The sequence below is a fragment of the Protopterus annectens genome, chromosome 5.part0 (assembly GCF_019279795.1).
Source record: "Protopterus annectens isolate FY-2018-M chromosome 5.part0, PAN1.0, whole genome shotgun sequence".
Classification (NCBI taxonomy): domain Eukaryota; kingdom Metazoa; phylum Chordata; order Ceratodontiformes; family Protopteridae; genus Protopterus; species Protopterus annectens.
In genome coordinates, this window is record NC_056735.1 from 391,443,369 (window position 1) to 391,465,687 (window position 22,319).

The 22,319-nt window shown below is 39.9% G+C and overlaps 1 protein-coding gene across 3 annotated transcripts in view; it reads left to right on the plus strand.

Annotated features, from left to right (window-relative positions):
• DCAF6 (DDB1 and CUL4 associated factor 6) overlaps nucleotides 1-22,319 on the plus strand; it is a 2,031,218-nt gene that overhangs the window by 893,366 nt on the left and 1,115,533 nt on the right. For all 3 annotated transcript variants that reach the window (XM_044072358.1, XM_044072359.1, XM_044072360.1), the window contains exon 8: nucleotides 9,196-9,289. In XM_044072358.1, coding sequence (XP_043928293.1) covers nucleotides 9,196-9,289 — 94 coding nt within the window. The remainder of the gene's footprint in view (nucleotides 1-9,195; nucleotides 9,290-22,319) is intronic.

Consider the following 22,319-nt stretch of genomic DNA (forward strand, 5'->3'; position numbering starts at 1 on the left):
AAAATGGCTAGGCTTAAAATGGCCCACAAGGGCAGCAAGGCTTGTACTTACCTGTGAACCTATGAACATATATATTCAAAAAAAATGTTGTGTACAATAGATGGGAGTAATAGCTTTTTAGCAGAATATAGGAGTAGACAAAAAGCAGAGTATCGCATAACATTAGGATGTTCAGAGTGCAAATAACAGTGTTACAGGAGGCACTTTTGAATAGGAATGAACATTTGAATTTGAAAAAGAATGAATTTCAGGGTGTACTTTCAGTAGAATATTTACAACAGAGGAAAATGGGAATGATCATACCAAAATGCTAAAAGTGAAAAAAAGGCAATAGTGGTCAATGTATGGTATTAAGGAGATAATGGCATGACATATGCTGGCATGCATTTATATTTCAACTAAAACTACTGTTACGGAACTTAGAAAAATTTTGTGAGAAATAATAAGCTTTCAGCAGAGAATATTATTTATGGGTGGAGACTGGAACCTGATTTACAGTAGTGAGGATATATGAGGGGGACGTAGAAGGGAAATATAACAGAAGAAGGTAGATTTCTGAAGAAGTGTATGAGAATATTTGGTGCACAAGATGCAAGCTTAGTAGCAAAAACACTGAAAGAATTTATTTATTATTCCTTAAGATGCAATAACTGGGCAAGAATTGATGCAAATTATACTTCTCAGGGGCATGTGTATTTAATTGGAAACTTTAAAGTCCATCCAATACTTATATCAAATCATGCATCAATTAAAAGTAAGATAAAGATGCTGGGACACTGGTGTTTGCTCACATAACTTTTTAAAATAGAGGTATTTAAGATGTAGGTAGTGGAAATGATTTAAGAATTAGTAGGGAGCATATAGGTTCTTTCAGAAAGGATAGCTAGTGAGTGGGACAATGAAAATAGTGTTCAAAATGAAAATGGTGCTCAAAAATGGAAGACATAAGAGAGAATTATATACAGGAAAAGAGAGGCTGACAAAGGTTAAATTATTGTAAAAGATAAGTGTCACAGAGTAAAAGGAGGAGCAGCTGTAGAGTGTTAAAGGGACAGTATTTGTATAATATACACAAGTTTAGAAAGGTTGCAGTTAAGCAACTGTCTTTTGGGAACAACTCTAGAGAGCAAACATTTTTTTATCACAATGAAAAAGGATTATAGCCAAGCTTAGGGAGCATATGACAAATTAAATAATAAGCGATCTTTTACAGTTATTATAAATATTTCAAACATTTTGTGAACGTTTGTGTAAGGCAAAGAAATGGGCAAACCAAGAAAGGGCACATTTGGATTTATGAATGACTTAATTTATGTCAAGGATAGAGAAAGATGAGCAGTTAATGACTAAAATAGGAATAGTTGAAATAAAATAGTGATGTGTAGGCAATCAGCAGGTAAGTCAAGAGACACAGACTGTATTCCTTTAAAGTTTGGAGCTTCAAAAAGAAGAAAGTGCTAAAGATTTGGAAGTTTTTAATAATATTTAAATTTGTTGAGGGAGTGCTAGCTTCTTGGAAGAAAGTTATAGTACCTGTATTACCCAAAGAGGATACTCTCCCTTCTGATCTGGCTTCATGCAGACCAGTATCGGTTTTAAACCATGATTATAAAGTGTTTGTGTATATTAGCTTGGAGAATGGCAAAGCTGTTACCAAAACTGTAAAAGTTTTTTTTGAGGGGAGGCAAGCATTTGATGACATTAGTAGAACAACGGTGGTCCAGAGAGAAGCAACTTGTAAGAAAATGCCACTATCTTGGTGGGTCTTGATGCAGCTGGGATTATATGATTAGGGCAGGGGTACTATTTGCATTCCTTAATAGAATAATAGGGTTAAGGATAATACATGAAAGGTCATAGGCAAAATAAAATTTGCTGGTTCCTCTCTGACAAGTTGTGTTTGATTAGAGGAACCAGGCAGGGATGTCCTGTTTCCCCATCTTTATTTGCTTTATATTTAGAGACCTTAGCAAGGCAAATGTCAGAGTTGCAAATTTAAGGATATAACTGGTATTGTAATTAAGAAGACCTAGATTTAGTTGCAGTTGATATTATTTTGTATTTGCTAAATGCAGAAAAGGACATTTTGACGTTGTGGAAGATTTTAAAACACTTTTGAGTGTTTTTTTGAGCTAGAAAATAAATGAAAATAAAACAAAGGTTGTAGTGGTAAACTACGTATCACACATGATTTGGTTCAGTAATCCCCATACATATGGGGACTTGAAATTAATTATTAAGGTGAATGGATTAAAACACATTTTGTTACTGTAGTTAAGGATATGTGGAAACAGACTAAATAAAAGATAATACAAACATTGAGAAGCTGGATACCTTTGATTACGGATAGTAAAATACATGCAGTGAAAATGTTTTAGTTATAGGTCAAGCATACTTTTATCAGTTAGTGGAGAAGTTGTGGATGATCATTAAAAAAATGGAAGTTATTTGTGATAGGAAGAGGGCAAAGGTTAAGAGGGATTAGTTGATTCTTATAGAACAAGTTGGTTTAGAGTTATTAGATTGGAAGGGTCACTTAAGAGTTACACAGATAAGGCTGATGTACATTGTTCAAGCAAGAGGATATGAATCAAAGTGGAAAGGAATGTTGATAAAAGGGGCCTTGGAAGTTTGAGAGAGAGAGAGAGAGGGATAGACTAGGAATGTGGATGCAAGTCCTTAAGGAGAATGATAGCAGCCATACAGAATGTTATATTCATAAAGGAGGAGAAAGTATTCAAAAGAGTAAGCCAGTGTAGAAACTGAGAACTGAAATTTTACCAATAGGAATGACTGCAAGTAAGGATATAAACTATGCAAGAGGGAGGAGAAATTTACTGGTAGAATTTACAAAGGAACTGTGTTACTGGAAGCAACTAAATTGTGAGGGAAAGGTAACGGAGTAGAAGGGGGCTAAGCTGACGGTTGTATTGTATATTAGAAACTGCACTCCCTGTGGAATAGGGGAGTTCTGAGTTAAAGGCCAGCTCTAGCAGAGTTTTAGTATAGTCTAGAACAGAAGCTTCTGTTAAATGGAGTAATTGCTAGGGTGTATAAAATATTGCATGATAACTATGAGAATCAATTGGAGAAGGTTAGAAAAGATTGGGAAACTGTAATGGAATATGCATCAGCATCCTGAAAGTGTAAGAATTTTGTATGGAAATGATGTATACCTATTTTTATAGGGTTCCTATTAAATCAGCTGTTTAATCGACCCTTTTTATTCAAACTGGTGAAATCCCGAAAGCACAGAACAGTGATTTTTTTTTCCCAGGGAAAAAAAACACTGGGCCATTTTTGGGACTTTGCCATTTCCACCACTGTGGTGTAGTCTCAGAGTTGGTATATTTAAGTAGGGGGGTGTGTGGGGGCAAAGCCCCCTACATCGGGGGGGGGGTGAAGCCCCCCACTTTATTTTGTGTTTTTTTTTATGGAGCAGCGATTTTTTTTTCCCTGGGGAAAAAAATCCCTGTACATTGTATTCGGCATTTTGGTGTTTCTACATATTTGGGTCGATTATACAGCATTCGCTAAGTTAAGCATTTGCTGATATAATATAAACCCTTTTTATACACTGAGTTGACTTTAGAGGAATTTTTCTAAGGTGGATAGTACATGCTGGAGTTGTGAAGGAGAAGAGAGAGGTAGATGGGAATGTAATGAATTTGCAGATAGTAAACATTCTCTACAGAGTACTTTGACAGAAGTGCTGGGGGATCAAATTTGATGCAACAAAGGAAATTGCTCTTTTGAACTAGAATATAGGATCTGAATTGCCTAGACTTAGGAAGACCTTACCAAGTTTAATGCTACTAGCTGACAGAAAAGCAATTCCTACAAAATGGAAATGAATATCTAAACCAGCTGTAGCTGAAGCATTGACTATTGTAAAGGTGATAAAAGAATTGAAAGAGAGGATGTTGTGTGATTGAACGTAATTTTGGCAAAGGCAAAATGAATGAGTGCTGCTTGCCGAAATTACATTTAATGATGGTAATGTTTACTTCTTTCTCCACTGTTCTGCAGCATTGGAGTTCATATATATAAGTCTGAGGGTGGGGGTGTCCCCCACATGAGTGGTGCAGGGGGGCTTACCCCCTATATAAAAAAATTGAGTTGTTCATCAAAGGTAGTTTTGAAAGAGAGTTTTTTTCCCCCCATTTGTCAGAATTACCTTTAAGTCGACATGAATCTGAAATGAACATGGGTTCTTTCGAAAATAGAAGGAGCACATTTCATATAAATAAATGGAATTTTTGGGAACAATAAGTGCAGCATGTTGGTCCAGATGACATACCTGTGGAAGCATGGAGATGTTTAGGTGAAATGGCAGTGGAGTTTTTAACTAGATTGTTTAATGAAATCTTGAAAAGTGAGAGGATGCCTGAGGAATGGAGAAAGTGTTTTGGTACCAATTTTTAAGAATAAGGGTGATGTGCAGAGCTGTAGTAACTACAGAGGAATTAAACTGATCAGTCACAGCATGAAGTTATGGGAAAGAGTAGTAGAAGCTAGGTTAAGAAGCAATGTGATGATTAGTGATCAGCAGTATGGTTTAATGCCAGGAAAGAGCACTACAGATGCGTTGTTTGCTCTGAGAGTGTTGATGGAGAAGTACAGAGAAGGTCAGAAGGAGTTGCATTGTGTCTTTGTGGATTTAGAGAAAGCATATGACAGGGTGCCTAGAGAGGAGTTGTGGTATTGTATGAGGAAGTCGGGAGTGTCAAAGAAGTATGTAAGAATGGTACAGGATATGTACGAGGGTAGTGTGACAGCAGTGAGGTCTGCGGTGGGAGTGACGGATGCGTTTAAAGTGGAGGTGGGATTACATCAAGGATCAGCTCTGAGCCCTTTCTTATTTGCAATGGTGGTGGACAGGATGACAGACGAGATCAGACAGGAATCCCCGTGGACTATGATGTTTGCAGATGACATTGTGATCTGTAGTGAGAATAGGGAACAGGTGGAGGAGGCCCTGGAGAGGTGGAGATATGCTCTAGAGAGAAGAGGAATGAAGGTCAGCAGGACTAAGACAGAATATATGTGTGTGAATGAGAGGGAGGATAGAGGAATGGTGAGGATGCAGGGAGTAGAGGTGGCGAAGGTGGATGAGTTTAAGTACTTGGGATCAACAGTTCAGAGTAATGCTGAGTGTGGAAGAGAGGTGAAGAAGAGAGTACAGGCAGGATGGAGTGGGTGGAGAAGATTGTCAGGAGTGATTTGTGACAGATGAGTAACAGTAAGAGTGAAAGGGAAGGGTCTACAAGAGGGTAGTGAGACCAGCTATGTTATATGGGTTGGAGATGGTGGCATTAACATAAAGGCAGGAGTCAGAGGTTGATGTGGCAGAGTTGAAGATGTTAAGATTTGCACTGGGTGTGACGAGGATGGACAGGATTAGGAATAAGTATATTAGAGGGTCAGCCCAGGTTGGAAGGATTGGAGACAAAGCCAGAGAGGCAAGATTACATTGGTTTGGACATGTGCTGATGGATGCAGAGTATATTGGGAAAAAGATGCTAAGGATGAAGCTGCCAAGTAACAGGAAAAGAGGAAGGCTTAAAATAAGGTTTATGGATATGGTGAGAGAGGACATGCAGGTGGTTGGTGTGACAGAGCAAGATGCAGAGGACAGGAAGAAATGGAAGCAGTTGATCTGCTGTGGCGACCCCTAACGGGAGTAGCCGAAAGAAGAAGTGCAGCATAATGTTCAGGAGGTAGAGTGAGGTGTAAGGAGTAGCAGGAATTGAACAATTTCTGTAATGTTAGAGTGAATGAAAATTGTTAAAAAGAAAATGTGCATACTGCATGACAGTAATTAATGGAAACTGTTAACTATGCTTTTTTTTATTAATGTCTGTAATCTCATATTACTGTTTAAAATGTGATTTAAAAGAAAAAAAACATTTTTGAGCCAAATGAAAGTATTTTACTGCTTTATTAATGAGACAGAAGCACAAGACGTTTGTGATTAAAATTTCTTAACCAAATATTAGGAAAATTACAAAGTTTGAACATGCATTTGATGTGGTGAATTTTCTTTTTATTTACTTTTTGTTGATCACATTAGTTCCACTAGATATGAATTTCTTTATAATTCTGTCTTATAACTGAGTTGTTTCCAGTATTTATGCATAGATCTTACAATCGATATCCCTTCATTGTAGTTTATAGATGTGCTGCCTACTATACAGTGGATATAAAAAGTGTACACACCCCTGTTAAAATGCGAGGTTTTTGTGATATAAAAAAATGAGACTACAATAAATCATCTCTAAACTTTTCCCACCTTTAATTTGACCTATAACCTGTACAATTCAATTGAAAAACAAACAAATATGTTAGGGGAAAAATATAAAAAAATAGAAAAACGTACAATAAGGTGATTGCATAAGTGTGCACACCCTTAAACTAATATTTTGTTGAAGTACCTTTTGATTTAATTACAGCATTCAGTCTTCTTGGGTACACACCTGCCATCAATTAAAGAGACTCTGATTAACCCCAAATAAAGTTCAGTTGTCCTAGTAGGATCTTCCTAACATTTACTCAGTTGCCTGCTACAGCAAAAGCCATGGTTCACAGAGAGCTTACAAAGCATCAAAGGGATCTCATTGTTGAAAGGTATCAGTCAGGAGAAGGGTACAAAAAATTTCCACAGCATTGAGTATACCATGGAACACAGTGAAGACAGTCATCAAAAAGTGGAGAAAATATAGGACAACAGTGATGTTGCAAAGAACTGGATGTCCCTCCAAAATTGATGAAAAAACAAGACAAAAACTGGTCAGGGAGGCTGCCAAGAGACCTACAGTAACACTGAAGGAGCTGCAGGAATTTCTGGAAAGTACTGGTTGTGTACTACATGTGACAGCAATCTCCCTTGTTCTCCGTATGTCTGGACTATGGGATAGGGTTGCAAGACAGAAGCTATTTCTTACACAGAAAAACATCCGGGCCTGGCTAAAATTTGCAAAACAGTACATCAAGTCTCCCAAAAGCATGTGGGAAAATCTGTTATGGTCTGATGAGACCAAGGTTGAACTATTTGGCCACAATTCCAAAAGGTACGTTTGGTGCAAAAACAACACTTTGTATCACCAAAAGAACACCGTCCCACAATGAAACATGGTGGTGGCAGTATCATGCCATGGGGTTGCCTTTCTTCAGCTGGAACTGGGGGCTTTAATCAAGGTGGAGGTAATTATGAACAGTTCCAAATACCAGTCACCTTTGGCCCAAAATCTTCAGGCGTCTGCTAGAAAGGTGAAGAGGAATTTCACCTTTCAGCACGACAATGACCCCAAGCATACATCCAAATCAACAAAGGAATGGCTTCACCAGAAGAAAATTTAAGTTTTGGAATGGCCCAGCCAGAGCCCAGACCTACACCCAGTAGAAAATCTGTGGGGTGACCTGAAGAGGGCTGTGCACAAGAGATGCCCTCGCAATCTGACAGATTTGGAGTGCTTTTGCAAGGGAGAGTAGGCAAATATTGCCAAGTCAAGATGTGCCATGCTGACAGACTCCTACCCAAGAAGACTGAATGCTGTAATTAAATAAAAAGGTGCTTCAACAAAGTATTAGTTTAAGTGTGTGCACAATTGTGCAACCAGCTTATTGTACGTTTTTTTTATTTTTTATATTTTCCCCTACCAGATTTGTTTGTTTTTCAATTGAATTGTACAGGTTATAGGTGACATTAAAGGTGGGAAAAGTTTTGAAATTATTTATTGTGGTCTCAACCTGGCATTTTAACAGGGGTAGATACACTTTTTATATTCACTGTACTTGTTATTTAGATAAAATGCTTCTCTCCACTTTTACCAAAAAAATCATGTTTATGTTACTTAGTGCTGATGCATGAGCAGTAAAACTATCTTGGTTGTCAGTAAATATTGATTACAATTGCACTCTTGTCTGGGATGTATTTTTCATATTCAGAAGTGTGAGGCAGCTGCCTGAAGTACTGCTTGAAGCAACTCATAACATGTCTGCATTTTGCATGTACCTTTTAATAGCCTCCTAGTTTTTAGGGAGAAGTCCACTGCAGTGTCTAATGTGTTTTGTAGCCTTTACTTCATCTGTTGCGGTTCATATTATAGTTTATGTAAAAGAAAGTCCTAACGTTATTTCTTTAGAAATACTTCATTCACAAACTCTCCCTTGCTTCCCAGTACTCCATACACTCATTACAGTATCTAGTCTTTAGGCTGCAAGCAGAGTTAATGTGTAGACTGATACTGAGCTAATGTAATATTTGGTATGGTTGCTGAAACATGCACACCCTTCTTTAATGATGAGGATTATGAAGGTGCATTTTCCCTGCATGCTTGATCTGGTTTATTGTCGTATGCCTTCTATAGTTTGGCAGTTTACACATTTCATTAGTAGTTTTAATCCTCTTTGCTAGAGGAGGTATGGATTTTTAGCCACTTTATATATGCTGGAGGTGCATTTAAGTTTCTTTGTGTCACTGATAAATACTGGCATTTGTGGTGAGGAGCACTGACTATTCTGCAAATGAGTTAGAACTGATTCCCAGCCTAGGAGGCAGAGGAGCCTACTGGCAAGGCATGTGAATGATAAGCCAGCACAAACTTACCTGTTCTTAGGAAAGGGGATGGTCCAAGTCCCACTGCAGGAGTGGCACTTGGTCGGAACTCAGATATGTTTTCTATATATTGAAGCAGGATGTAAGAGTACAAGCCTTCCAAGGAGTGCATCATAGTGTAGCTCTATGCAGAAGGTGTGTGGAAGTGCTCACCCAGGTTGGGCCTGGCAGGCACTGTACTGCATTGCACTTGACAGTAGAGCAAGAGGAGATCTCCTACCTCCTTACTGGATAATGACTGCAATCCCTGGCTTTCTGCCTCCCTTACCCAGTATTTCTGGAGCAGAGTGAATGAATGAAAATATCTGTATAGAATGGGGGCATTATGGCCATAGGGAAATAGGGGGAGAAGAAATAGATACTGGAATTCTTGGCTCCTAATGTTTTAGTAGCTGTATGCTGCCAAAATATGTTTTTTTCTCTATGCCCTGTTTGCCAGCTGCAAAGTAAGTCAGAGAGTAGCTGCATAGTAGTCCTCATTGGAGAGGATGGGTGCTGCCTGTACTAACGTCTGCTATAAGCTAATAGTTAGATGATTTCATGTTTGTATATTTTATATTGTATGTTTTTTGTTACAGTTGCGACAACCTCCTGTGAAGCGACTCAGACTGCGAGGGGATTGGTCAGACACTGGACCAAGAGCAAGACCGGAAAGTGAACGAGAAAGAGATGGTAAAATGATCAATTTTATTTTTTTGTTTACTAATTTTTGTTTTAATAATCTGTTAGCTCTGGACTTGGAGCATACATATTTTCACACACAAACCCGGTGCTAGACTTTGGTGGTAAATTCAAGGTGGAAGGCAAAATACATAATCGGAAACTAGCTACCAGATTCCATATGTTCAGCCTTTTTAAAGAATATCGAAGCAAAAACTAGGTCTTGGTAATGCAGGGTTTTACCCATGACTGATGCAGTATGGTCACAAGACCAAAACCTGAGGGAATATGAGTTAAACCAAAAACATCAGCAGACAAAGTTCTGCATTACCATGACATAACTAGTGATTACTTATTTTTATTATGCAGTGTTTAGAAAGTAGTACAAAGCTGTAAATAAGATCCTGCTTTTTGTCAGTGTTGAGGAAAGTGTCTAAGTAGGTAATAATTGTTGTGTGAATTCTCAATGACAGTTGAGATACCTTTTTCACCATTTCTTTGGATAATTGAAGGAAAAATATTCACTGTACTTTTAGTGATAAGTTACATTTTAAAAGAAAGAGGCATGATTCATCCTAGAAGTAAAGAAAGGTAGTCAGTCTTGGGTTATGTTTTCTTTAAGGAATTTTTCCAGTGTTATCTATGGGAAATGAGGCTTCATTTTGAGAACAGAGGGAGGAAGTTCTTATCTAACAGGAACATAGGAACAGAGAAACAAAAGTAGGCCAGAGATTATATCCATAAGATGCCTAGCAGTATATACTTTAAGTAGACACCTTTAAAAATTCATGCTGCCCTTTTCAAACACTTAATAGTGATCACCTTCCAAATCCAGCAGGGCTGTACTTCACAGTCCTTGTTTATATTTGTGTCTACCCATCCAATCACCAAGACTAGCTTACTGCTTTGTTTGACCTGTAGTGGTAACTTGTTCCATAGGCTGGGAATATGTTGAGTTAGGAACCTACCTCCTCTGAGTCTTGTTTATTTGTTGATGCAGATTTAAGTCCCTGGTATGAGTGTTTGTAGACCCACTAATTTTGCAAAGAAACACAAGATGTAATAGGACTAGGTCTTTCATGGAGTGAAAAGCGAAACATAGGTCATCTCAGAGCAAACTGTGTGCTACTGAGTATAAGGAGACTTGGACTAATATTATGGTGTAGTTTAAGGATTTAAAACTTTTGATTTTCATGGTAAGGCATCTTTGGGGCATTTCTAGTTGAGAAAGAGATGCTTTAGTTTGTGCATACCAAATGGGACATTGTATTCAGTGATGAGTCTGATAAGGGAAGAGTACAGTGGCAGTATAACTTCTTTGGAGCTTGAAGATAACCCCTTGGAAATTAACTGGGCTAGATAAAAGAATATCCTGGTTATGGTGTTAACATGATGGTCTAATGAGAGACTTGTTCATATAAATACCCAGGTCCCTCATGACTGTGCCTGTCTAAAGAGGAGTAGTATTTATACTGTATGAGGTGTGAACAGCTTTTTGCTAAAACTGCTACATTGAACTTGTTTGCATTTAACTTGAGATCATTTTCAGTACAGCACACGTGCATATTCCAGCCCTTTCTGGAGCTGTTTAATGTCAGTAAATGAGTGGATAACCATGTCCAGCTTGCAGTCATCATGGCAAATTTGGTCAGCCACACTTCTGAGACATTGGACTGTAAGCCTGCAAGATAAATGCTGAACAGTAGCTGCCCCAGCACTGATACCCGTGGTACCCCACTAGCTACAATTTTATCTTCAAAGAGGGTACCAGCAACTTTCACAACCTAGGATCTGTTGAATAGCCAATCCACAGTCTTGCGGGTAATAGGGGTTTACATTGTTTGTATATTTTAACAATGCCAGCATGTGGGACAGTGTCAGAAGCTTTGGACAGGTCAAGATATGCAGTGTGCACTGAGTGACCACTGTCCACAGCCTCTTTAACCTTTTCAAAGAAACTTGCTAGGTTCAGGAGACAAGACCTGCCCTTCATAAAACCAAACTAGTTGGAGTGTAGATCAGTTAAATTGCCCATACATACAGAAATGAGCTCACAGGATCATATGAGGTTACTAGGCTAATGACCCAGAGGTAATTTCAAGCCTAGTCGTTTCATCCCAGTGTAATACCATAGATACTCTAGTCCAGTACCCAAGATTGTATTTATTAATGATTGCAAATGTCCAGGAGGGTTTGTTGGTACTACCCCCAGTAAGAATTTACATTGCCCCATCCACTCGTCCAGGTTCCTTTTGAACAGTGTCATAGAGATGATCTGCTTCACATGAATTAGCAGCCTATTCCAAAGACGTGGCAGTCGCTGGGAGACAAATCTGTCCCTCCAGCATGTCCTGTTCAAGTTGCAGGCCATGTTTAGGTCCCTGGAATGGGTAGCTCTATTCCTGTTTGATTAACGGATGGGCAGCAGATTCATTAGGTTTGGGTTGGAGATTGCTCTGTAAGCCAGGCGTAAGTCTCCCCTAAGAAGTCTATACTATACTGAGTATAGTAACAGGGACTTTAGTCTGTCTGTGTAAGGCACATGCTGGAGTACCATGATAATTTTTAGTTAGAAACCTCTGAGGTCTCTTCAGTTGCTGCAGGTGCTTTGTACAGTACATGCTGAAAGGAGCATTATACTCAATTGTGGGTCTGATTAGTGATGAGTGTAGAGAGGTTATAACCTCCTTTGTTCTAGAGGCGATGGCTTTGCTAATCAAGTGTGCTACATAGAAAGCCTTCCCTACTACAGCAGACACATGGTGATCAAAGTTAAAGTCACAATCTACTTGTGATCCTAGGTCTCTTACCACTTCGTATGTACATAGGGTATTGTTGTTAATTTGACAGTGTGAAGGGACATTATTTTTACTGAAGGGAATGATGATACATTTCTTTGCATTCAGTTTGAGACCGTGACTAAGACACAAGTTGTTGGTCTGCATAACACCTTCCTGAAGTATACTGATATCATTTGGGGAGTCAGTAATTGCACCCAGTTTGCAGTTGTTCACAAAGTTGGTCAGCCACATCCCCTTAGTTTTGGCCTGAACTTCTGAGAAGTATATACCAAACAGTAGGGGTATACCAAACAGTAGGAGGCCCAGCACTGACCCTTGTGGCACCATACTGGTGACAGGTCTGCTGATTGATGTGGAATCACCCACTTTGATAGTGTGTGACCAGTTTGTGAGCCATTTGGCAACCCATCTTACAACAAAGGGGTTTACATTCAGTTTGCTATGTTTATCGGTAATGCCTGATTGTGAGACTGTGTCAAAGACCTTTGCCAAGTCGAGATATGCTGTGAGCACAGATTTGCCCTCGTCAGTGGCCCTGGTCACATTTTTGAAGAAATCCACCAGGTTTAACAGGCAGGAGTTGCCCTTGATGAAGCTGAATTGGGTTGGATCCAGGGTTTGGAGGTCACCTATATCTTTATTTATGAGGTCCGTGATGGTACGTTCCTTGGCTTTACAGATGAGGCTGGTCAGACCTGTGGGTGTATAACTCCCTGGGTCTGTTGCTAAAACACCTTTGTCTAAAGGAATAACTGTTGCTGTTCTTCATTCTGCAAGAATAAAGCCTATGGTTAGGCTGTGATTGAATAGGGTACTTAATGGTTATGCTAGGTCAGGTTTTGTTTATTTAGAAGATAACCTGGGATGCCGTCTCCCTTAGAGGCTGTGTTTTTTCACCTTAAACAAGGCTTTAATGACCTGCTCTTCAGATATGTAGGGTGGGGAGGGGGTTGGGGGCAAGGTTTGTGATACGTTTGGAGGGGATAAGGGCATGAAATTTTCACCATATCTGACCACTAGCAGGTTTGCTATCTCTGCAGGATCAGTGTCTGTGATACCGTTAGTCACTAGTTCGGTCTATGCTTGGGTCCTACCTGTTAAGCTACGTACGTAGCTGTAAAAGGCCTTATGATTATCCTTGGCTCTGATTGCTAAGTTTTTCTCAAAATTACCATTAGAGGATTTGACATGTAGTCTTATTTGCCTGTTGAAGCTGAGGAGGGTGCTGTTCCATTGTTGGGGTCTCGCCTTAGTTTTCTTAGACAGCAACTTTTTGCATTTGTTGTAAAGTTTATTGATGCTGGATGTCCACTAGGGAGGCATTTTTTTTTTTTTTTACTTGGGGCTCTGGCTTTGATTCTGTCTGCAGCAGCCGAGCCTATACACTTATACAAGTGATTGTACAGGGCTTTAGTGTAAGCTTTGTGTAGTTACCACATCCAGCTGGTATGGGGCTTGGAATGCATTTATACCTTCCCCTAGGAGATTGTAGTTTGCTTTGGTGAAAGCTTTTTAGTCTGACTTCACCCTGACTTCACCCTTTATGAGTTCTGGTGTTAGTGCCAGTTCAAAGGTGATTGATTTATGGTCAGATTTAACTAGCGAAAGTCAACAGTTGTGGTGGATCTGTTTGTCATGTTAGTGAGGACCAGATCTAGTATGTTTGTTCCTTTTGTTGGAGTTTGAACAATTTGTTCCAAGGCATTTGAGTTAACAAAGTCAAGGAACTTTTGCATTAGTGAATTAGGGCTAGGGTAGGTTTCCCAGTTGATGGTGGGATAATTGAAATCCCACATGACCAGAGTGTGTGGCAATATTTGGATTGACTCTAGTTTGATATAGTAGGCCTCATGCGCATCATGATCCATGGAGAGGAATCTATAACTAGCTATGACTTGAATGGGGGTCTTACCCACAGTAATCTGAACTTAGAGTAACTCCATGGAGTTGTCCAGTTTAACTAGTTGGGGTGAATTTGTCTCTAATATTGATAGAAACACTGCCTCCTTTGGTTCTCACATGTTCATTTTGTGGTTTGAAGGTGTGGAAGGCATTGTAGCCTTGGAAGGCCGGGGTACTCCCTGAGGCTTAGAACCTGGTTTCTGTGACTGCACAGACATCTGTGAAAGAAGTGTGTCCAGGGTGTGCAGTTTTTGGTTTAAGCTGCTACTGTTTAGCAGCATAACCCTTATTTTGTTATGGTTAGCAATTTTCACATCGGCAATTTTGTTTTTGAGACTTTGCCTAAAAAAGACATTATGGGAGAGGCAAGAGCCTTTGCCAGCAGCCGAAAGTCTAGTGGTGCCAGGTGCAAACCGTCTCTACCAAAGCCGAGAGTTTTGTTGACCATGTCATCCCAGGCTCACAGGAACTGGTTCCCCTTTGAATGACACCAAAAGCCATGCCAGTTATTGAAATTGATCATTTTTTGTTTATATTGTGGAATCATTCTAGGTGAAGGTAATATGCTTCTCAAGGCTAGGGACATACCTGCCTGGGCAACATACTTGGAGAGCTCACTCATGTCTCTCTTCATATAGTTCAGTGAGATACATCTCAGGTCATTCACTCCATTATAAGTTATAACAGAGTCATAATGGTATTTGTTGCCGAGAGACCTGAGTGCATGTGTCATCTGATGAATCCTGGCAGTGGACAGTCAGCTGATCGTGACTTTCTCCTTAACTATCCTGGTGAGTGGGACATCTGTGTGTCTTATTATGGAGTCTCCAATGACAAGAAAATTTGTTTTTGAGTGTTATGCCTTAAGGACTTGGTAGGTGAGACGCTGGTGTTGCTATGTGTGTTGGGTGCTGTTGGAACTGTGTTAGTTGCAGCAGTCTTTTGTTTTGGAGGTCTGTGGTGTTTAGATAAGTTTTTTTGAGAGAACCTATGCGTATGTTGATTTATGTGTTGGATGCGTACTATGTGCATGAGTAGTGGTACTTCGTGCATGAGTAATGCTGGGTGAGTTGACAACTTCTTCAGTGTTACTGTTTTGAGTGTGAGAGAGCAGGGATTCAAGATTCTTGGTGTAGCTACATCTCTCACAGTCTGTACTACAGTGAGTTATTAGTAGAGGGTTGTCAGTCTACATGAGACAGTTGCTACACTCCCTCAAGAGACCCAAGTCAACAGGGCTGGCAGGAGAAACAAGGTTAGTCCAGCTGTCCATAAAATTAGGTTTGAAGAACTGTTATCACACAAAGGGGGTGCTTTCAGGACTGATCTAGGAGGTACTCTGTAGATGGGTATTTCTGACTGGAGTTTTGGCTGATGGTTTAATAGGTCACAGCTTGCTAGCAATACATCTTAGATTGGAAATGTACTAAAGATGGGGACTACAGTAATGTACTACAGCTTTATCTAAGGGAAAAATTATTCTGCTTTGATACATTCCATGGCTTTGGATATAAGGATGGTGAGTCTGATGGGTCTGTAATTGCCTGGGTCTGTAGAGGAACCACCTTTGTGTAGGGCAGTCATAGTGGCTGTACTCAGACATCATGCACAAAACCTGTTGATAGTGTGGGTTGAGCAGTTTAAGTAAATGTCAGATAGTGCATACATTACACTGATGATAATGTGGCCTGGTATGTTATCTGATCTCATCCAGGTATTATTCTTAGCCTTTTACAAAGCTTTTAAGACTTGTTCTAAGGTTATTTTAGGGGAAACTACATTTTTGAGGATACTGTGGGGCAGTAGTGTGGGTTGGTGAGGTAAACATAACACCATATGTGTCTGTTAATACATAGGCTATATCCTTGGATTAGAATGTGTGATACCACTGCAGATGAGGTCAGTGCATTGTTGTACATTATTCTTTCATTTCCTTACTTAAGTAAAGCAAGATTTGTAGTTTCCTTTGGTATCTGTAATGACCTTAAGCTTGCACTGTGCTTTGTTTTCGAATAGTACTCTTAAGTTCCTTGCTAGCATGTTTCATTGTGGTCCTGAGATAAGAAGATGGGGTTTTTACAACTTCTTATCATTTTCCTTCTTTTGTTATGCATTTTATTAATACAGGAGTTCCACCAGAGAGGCTTATTGCTAAATTTACCTATTCCATAGAACTGGTCTAAGTCTGGAAAATTCACGTTGCCCTGTTACAGTTTTTAAAGGAGGACTGCTAAGTAATGTGGTTGTCTTGGCTCCTTCTCTAAAAATATACCTATTCTCTGAAGGGTAGTTTTATTTTTGGAGACAGCCCTCTTCCGTGATTTTGTATAGTAAGGTAGAGGTGGATCTTTGTGTCACCAGAAGCCAGATAAAAGCCTGAAATAGGTTGAAATGATGTGATTTGGAGTCTGCTAGAAGAACCAATCTGGCAGTTTTATTTTGTAGTCTTTGAGTGTTGCAGGTAAAATGGAAGGAGGGTAATAGCAAACCATATTCAAACTTTTGGAAGAAGAATATTTTTGACTGTGGATGTGTTTGCAACTGGGGAGATAGTAGATCGAAGATTCTACAGCGGAGCTTTAGCTGTGAGAGAACTTTTTTAATAATGTTGTTAGTATGAGTGGCGAGGTTAAGGTATTGGTTTAGGGTTATGCTCAGGTATTTGTATTCAGTTACATAAGGAATAGAATTTCCCTGGGAATCAGTGATGCTAATGCTAGCCAGGTGAGGAGTTTTTGTTGTGTGGTGGAGAAACGCATAATGTTTTTGTGTGTGGTTAATTTGCTTAGTCCAATGGTAGAGTTTTAGAGATGACTGCTGAAGTTGAGATGGCAGGAGAAAGGGGCATTTTTTTTGCTTGAAATAATAGTATGTCATCAGTGTAAAGAATTAGGTTGGTCTTAGGGAGGTCATTGGGAAGATTATTAACAAAAAGAGAAAACTGTAAGGATCCTAATGTAGATTCTTTGGCTGTTTTAGATGCTGGTAAAAGTAAGAAGTGACTGCTGAATTCCTCTCAGTTGGGTCCATTTGCAGGGAATTGTTGTGGATTTTTCCTATGTCTTCTGCAAGCTGAAGTAGGTTTTCCCTGGTAAAATCCTTAAAAACAATATTTTTTTGTTTTGTAATGTAAAGAATTTTACTTTCTTTTCTATGGCCTCGGAAGACCTTAACAGAGAGAGAGAATGAAATGTTTTAAGCAGTCCTTGTAGCCTTGCCCCTCTATCACTAAAACTTAGCTGGATTTGTATAAATGCTTTACCAGTTCTAGGATGAGGGAGGAAATTCATGAAATAACTTGTCAAGTACCAGATTTGAATCGGCCCATATTGAGATGTTCAGAAATGTGTTTTGTGTAGTTGTTGACCATTTCTCATTTTGCAGCCTTAAATATTTCCTTCAAAGATCCTGCCTAGAGGTATTGGTTCAACTAACAGCAGGACATTTCGTGACCCAAGGCCACAGACTCACATTTTCTTACCAACAGAAATAAACAGCTTAGCATGTTCTTTTGGATAGTTTTATTTATTTTTCTCAACAAACTGAATATGTTTCTTCGAAGTATATAGAAAATGCAGTTTACTCATTTGATGGAGCGAATGCATACAGAAATCTGGGAGAGTATTAGTTCAGGAAGAACTTCAGAACTTTTCAGACTGAAACAAGCACTAGCACTCATCATAAATGGATTCTTATGGAAGAAGTGCATCTTCAGTTTAATGATGTAGTTGGTGCAAGTAATACTTAACCAAGAAGACTCCTACAAATTAAGAAAAACATTTAGGGCTAAATTGTTGGTACAGAAGAGGCACAAGAGGCCTGTGGCATTGTAAGGATTTATCAAACTTCCTGATCTGAAGGGAAAGAGGAACAAAACCTTGGTGTAGGCTGTGTAGTTAGCTGAAACAAGAGGATGATGAAACCTGGTCATAAAGAGCAATCACATTTCAATGTGAATGGAAAATAAGTTGTATAGGAGACTTCTGTATAAGCCTGGGGCATTGGCGTGATAGTTGGATAAAACAAGGAGGAAGCAGCCCATGCCATCTTCATTTTTTGATACAGGAAGTGCTTGTGTGTTGTATGCCTGTCCATCTGTCCTTTGCTGTGACTTACAGAGAAGGGTGCAATGGCAGTATGGGCAGTAAGGAAATTTAGTGGGGCTGGCCACATAGATAAAAACTTTGGTTGTATACACTTCCCCAAAGAGCCAGATGTGTCTCAAAGTCAAAAGTGCAGTGGCAATAAGAGAATTCATTGGGATTCTCAGTATAGCTGAAAACTTTGGCTATATGCATCCTCTCAAAGAGAGAGATGTGCCCCATTTAAAACATATTAAGGTACTCAGGACTTGTTTTTCTAACCTAAATCCTTGTAAAAGAAAGCCTTCTGCCAGACATTTTCATTCAGCTGAGACGTTTGACAAATAATTGTTAAGTCTGGGCAGTAGTAAGGGCTTAACTATAACATACAAGTCGAGCTCTCAAGAATGCGTATTCCCCAGAGAAGGCAGCTGTAGCATGTACCCTGTCATTGCCCACTTCCCTGTGGATGATTCACAGCGACTGCAGATAGAGTGCATTTGTGATACCCTAAAGACAAAATAAAAAAAATGTTCTGTATAATATATAGGTGAAGTGTTAAATGCTTTAGGCTCCTGTAATCAGTTGAATTTTATGGTATGTGTATTCATGTAGCCCATAGAGATTTACTGTCTGGACATTAACGTGTTGTTTGATGTTTTCTGTTGTTTAATAAAAGAAAGCAGAAAGAAGTATTATAGGTTCATAGGCTGGTACTAGGCTATCTGCCCTAGGGCCTATACAAGCTTAGCCATAACAATTCCCTGGCTATTTCTTCCCACAGTATTTACTTCCCTGGGAGCCTGTCTAGCAGGGCGACTGACGTGATCCCCGGGGTGAATTTCCTGTCTCCCATCCAATCATCAAGGTTCCCTTTGAAGAGGGCCAAAGAGGCGCTCTGCTTGACATGTATGGCAGTCTATTCCAGAGTCTAGGGAGTCTTTGGGTCAGGAACCTATCCCTCCAGCATGTTTTGTTCATTGTGATGACAAGGTTTAGATCCCTGGAGCGTGTGTCTCTGAGGGATTGAGATCTCTATAAGTGTAGCATTTCCAACAGCTCTGGGTTTGACATGGCCTTGTATGTTAAGCAAAGACCGCCTCTGAGTAAACGATATGCGACAGGGTATAGGTGGAGTTTTTTTGACAGCATAGGGCATCTGCTTTAGGCCTGTGATTCTTTTAGTGAGGTATTTCTGCAGCCTTTCCAGTTATTGCAGATGTCTTGAGAGGTACATACCAAATGGGGCGTTGTATTCTATAATGGGTCTAATGAGGGATAAGTACAGTGGGACAATGACCTCCTTTTTTCTGGATGAAAAGCCCTTAGTGATGAGGTGTGCCACATAGAAGGATTTCCTGACTGTTGTGGCCATGTGTTTATCGAAGGTGAGACCACTGTCCACCTAAGTCTCTTATCACACTTTCGGTGTTTAGTGTACTGCCACCTATGTGTATTACTTGGTTCTTTGTGGCAGTGTCTGTGCCTGCTCCCAGTATTTGATTACATATGCTAAAACTGATTAATTCACACAGCAATTCATTGTTAGCCCACTTTGCTCTGTACTCACCCCACCTACCCTTGGACCTATTGCCTTTATACTCTTGTTCCCATGTATTCTTCATCAGACATCCTTCACCTTCTTAAAGACATGTGTCGCAGTATTGTGGGCAGCATAACTATAGTCCAGTTAAATTTACCTTCATAGCAAAATACTACATAGCCACTCTACCTTCCAGCTATGTACTGGATATGCAGTTATTACAAACAGAATAACTACATTTTGGCTTGAACTTATCCTGTTAGCATGGACTACATTGCTAAGAGCTGTTTGATTAGAACTAGTACAAAACGATACATCCTAAAAATTATTTCCAGTAGGATTGTTGGTACTGCTGTCTATCCCAGCCAGCACAAACATAGCAAAATATAAATGCAAACTGAAGGTGAAAGCAGAGCAACATAACCCAAATTTCAGTCCTCCTGTTCTAATAAATTTGTCAGAATGGTGGTTGGATTACAAAACTAAACTTCAAGTAACTGACAAATGCAGACATTAATTACATATTTAGTTCAAGGAAAATCAGTGCATAACACTGTATTTAAATTCCAGAAAGCTGTTCTGGTCTTTGTGACTCTGACTATATATCTATACTACTTTCTGGTGACATTCAGTTTAATCCTGGCCCAAAACAATCTCAAATCAAAACCAAATACAAATCCAAAAGACAAATACTTATCCCTAGGATCCAAAATTGTCTCCTGTGTCCATTCCCCAGTGAATGTGTTACTGGATCGGCCTTTTGCTACTTTCAAACTTTGAGTCCAAGGTTTAGGCTCTTCCTCTTACCCATAGTCCCCTGTAGCTAGCAAATGACTTCAGATACCATTTGCCTCTCATTTGTATCAGACACAGTCCTTTGACTCAGCACCTAGGTGACAACTAAGTGGGGATTTTTTGAGTTTCTCTGTAAAATTTTTGTAGTTGTATTTTTCTTTTTCTTTGACACCCACCTCCCCCTTTCCTGGTATGAAAAAAAATTGTTCCTCCTTTGTCTTTTGGTGACTATTATTCTCTGTTTATGAGTTCTTCGAACCATTTTTCTTCTTGCCTGAGTTAGTCAAATTTGGTATGATTTGCATCACTTTCAGAATAGTGTAGTTGTATAGTTGAGCAGTCTTTATTGTTGTCTTTTTGGTTATCTTTTTTCAGCACTATGACAGAAGAAACTTTCAGGTTTTAGAAAGTGTGTAGCTTCTGCCCACCAGATTCCTAAGTCTGAAACTTGTGCAAAGTGTATTGCTTGGGGCCATCACACTTGGATGAACACTGTTGTATTTGTACATCATTTGGCACTAGGGCTTTAACTGAGAGGTGGAATAAACTGGTACTGAAGGGACTCCTCCCCGCTACGTTGGGAGAAGTTTCTATTACTCAATCATTTCTTCCAGCTTCTAAGAAGAAGATGGAAACGTTTAAAGGTGAGAAGAGTACTGACAAGCTGAGGGACAAGGAAGGGCATGCTAGGAAGGATTCTCTGGAGTGGTCAGGTTCTTTTTGGCCAACCCTGGGGGTGCAAAAACCCTCTGATCCTATCTTGGCTCTGATACCGGTTTCTTTTCGATACAGCACTCCTCTGCTCCAATAACCCCACTTTTCCCAGGACCCCTTGTCTCCTAGACTCCAATCTCATTCTTCCAGAAAAGACCTCTCCACGGGATGTCCAGACCCCCCTTCCACTGCTTTGTCCCTCAAGTTGCTGCAGTCCTTCACCTCAGGTTGTTGCAGTCCTTCAAGAGCCTGTCTGAAGTGGACATGGATAATATGATAAGGAAGTTTCTCAGGACCCAGATTCAGCTGAGGGTTCTCCTAGCTCTAACCCCTGTTGGAGACTTGAGGCACTCCCCTCTTCATCTTGTAGCTCTTTCCCCAAATCCGACTTATGGTTTCATGTTTCTTGGATCTGGGTACTCCACAGGGTTTCTCTAGATCGGATCCAAACATTTGGTCTTTGTCAGTTCCACCTCTGTCTGATCAGGTCATCTCTAAGTGTTTCGCTTCTCGATGGATCTCAGAGCCAGAGTGTTGGTGCTGTGAGGGTGGAGTTGGCTTTGAAGTTTTCAGAGCCATCTCTTCTCCTTGGAGCTTCAGTGATGGATAACTTGGCACTGGCATCAGCTGCTAGAGTCCTTGAACCGTACTGGGGTGGTATTGGGACCCGTTTCTGCATCTGCTTTTTTCACTCATATAATTTTTATTTTCAGATAATATTTTGAACACACAAAAACTGTTATACCAACAATTTAAACAACTATATACAGTATTTACAATCAGCCTGCCTTTTGGAGTCTTTGAGAGAGTGTTCTCTGTCTAGGGAACAGACTTCTCTCCACTGCTTGGATCAACACTTACCCCCACTGAGTTTTTTGGATCCTTGCCCTCCATGTACTATCGTGTCAGGACAGCCAGCTCCACAGAGTCTCGGATCCACCCTTGCCCCCACTGAGTTCTTTGGATCTTTGCTGTCCACATACTGTCACATCAGGACAGTCAGCTCCACAGAGTCTTCAGACAGTCCACATTATGGATTCCCCGTTGGCTACAGATTCCTCCTTAGACCATCCTGGTAAGGGTTACTGGAAGCATACATGTAAGATTACACATAGACTCCCCACTGGAGCCTCTAACTTAAAATACTGATTCCACTGAAGGGGAAGAGTTTCCCAGTTCCCCCCTAGAGGATGTCTCATTTGGTG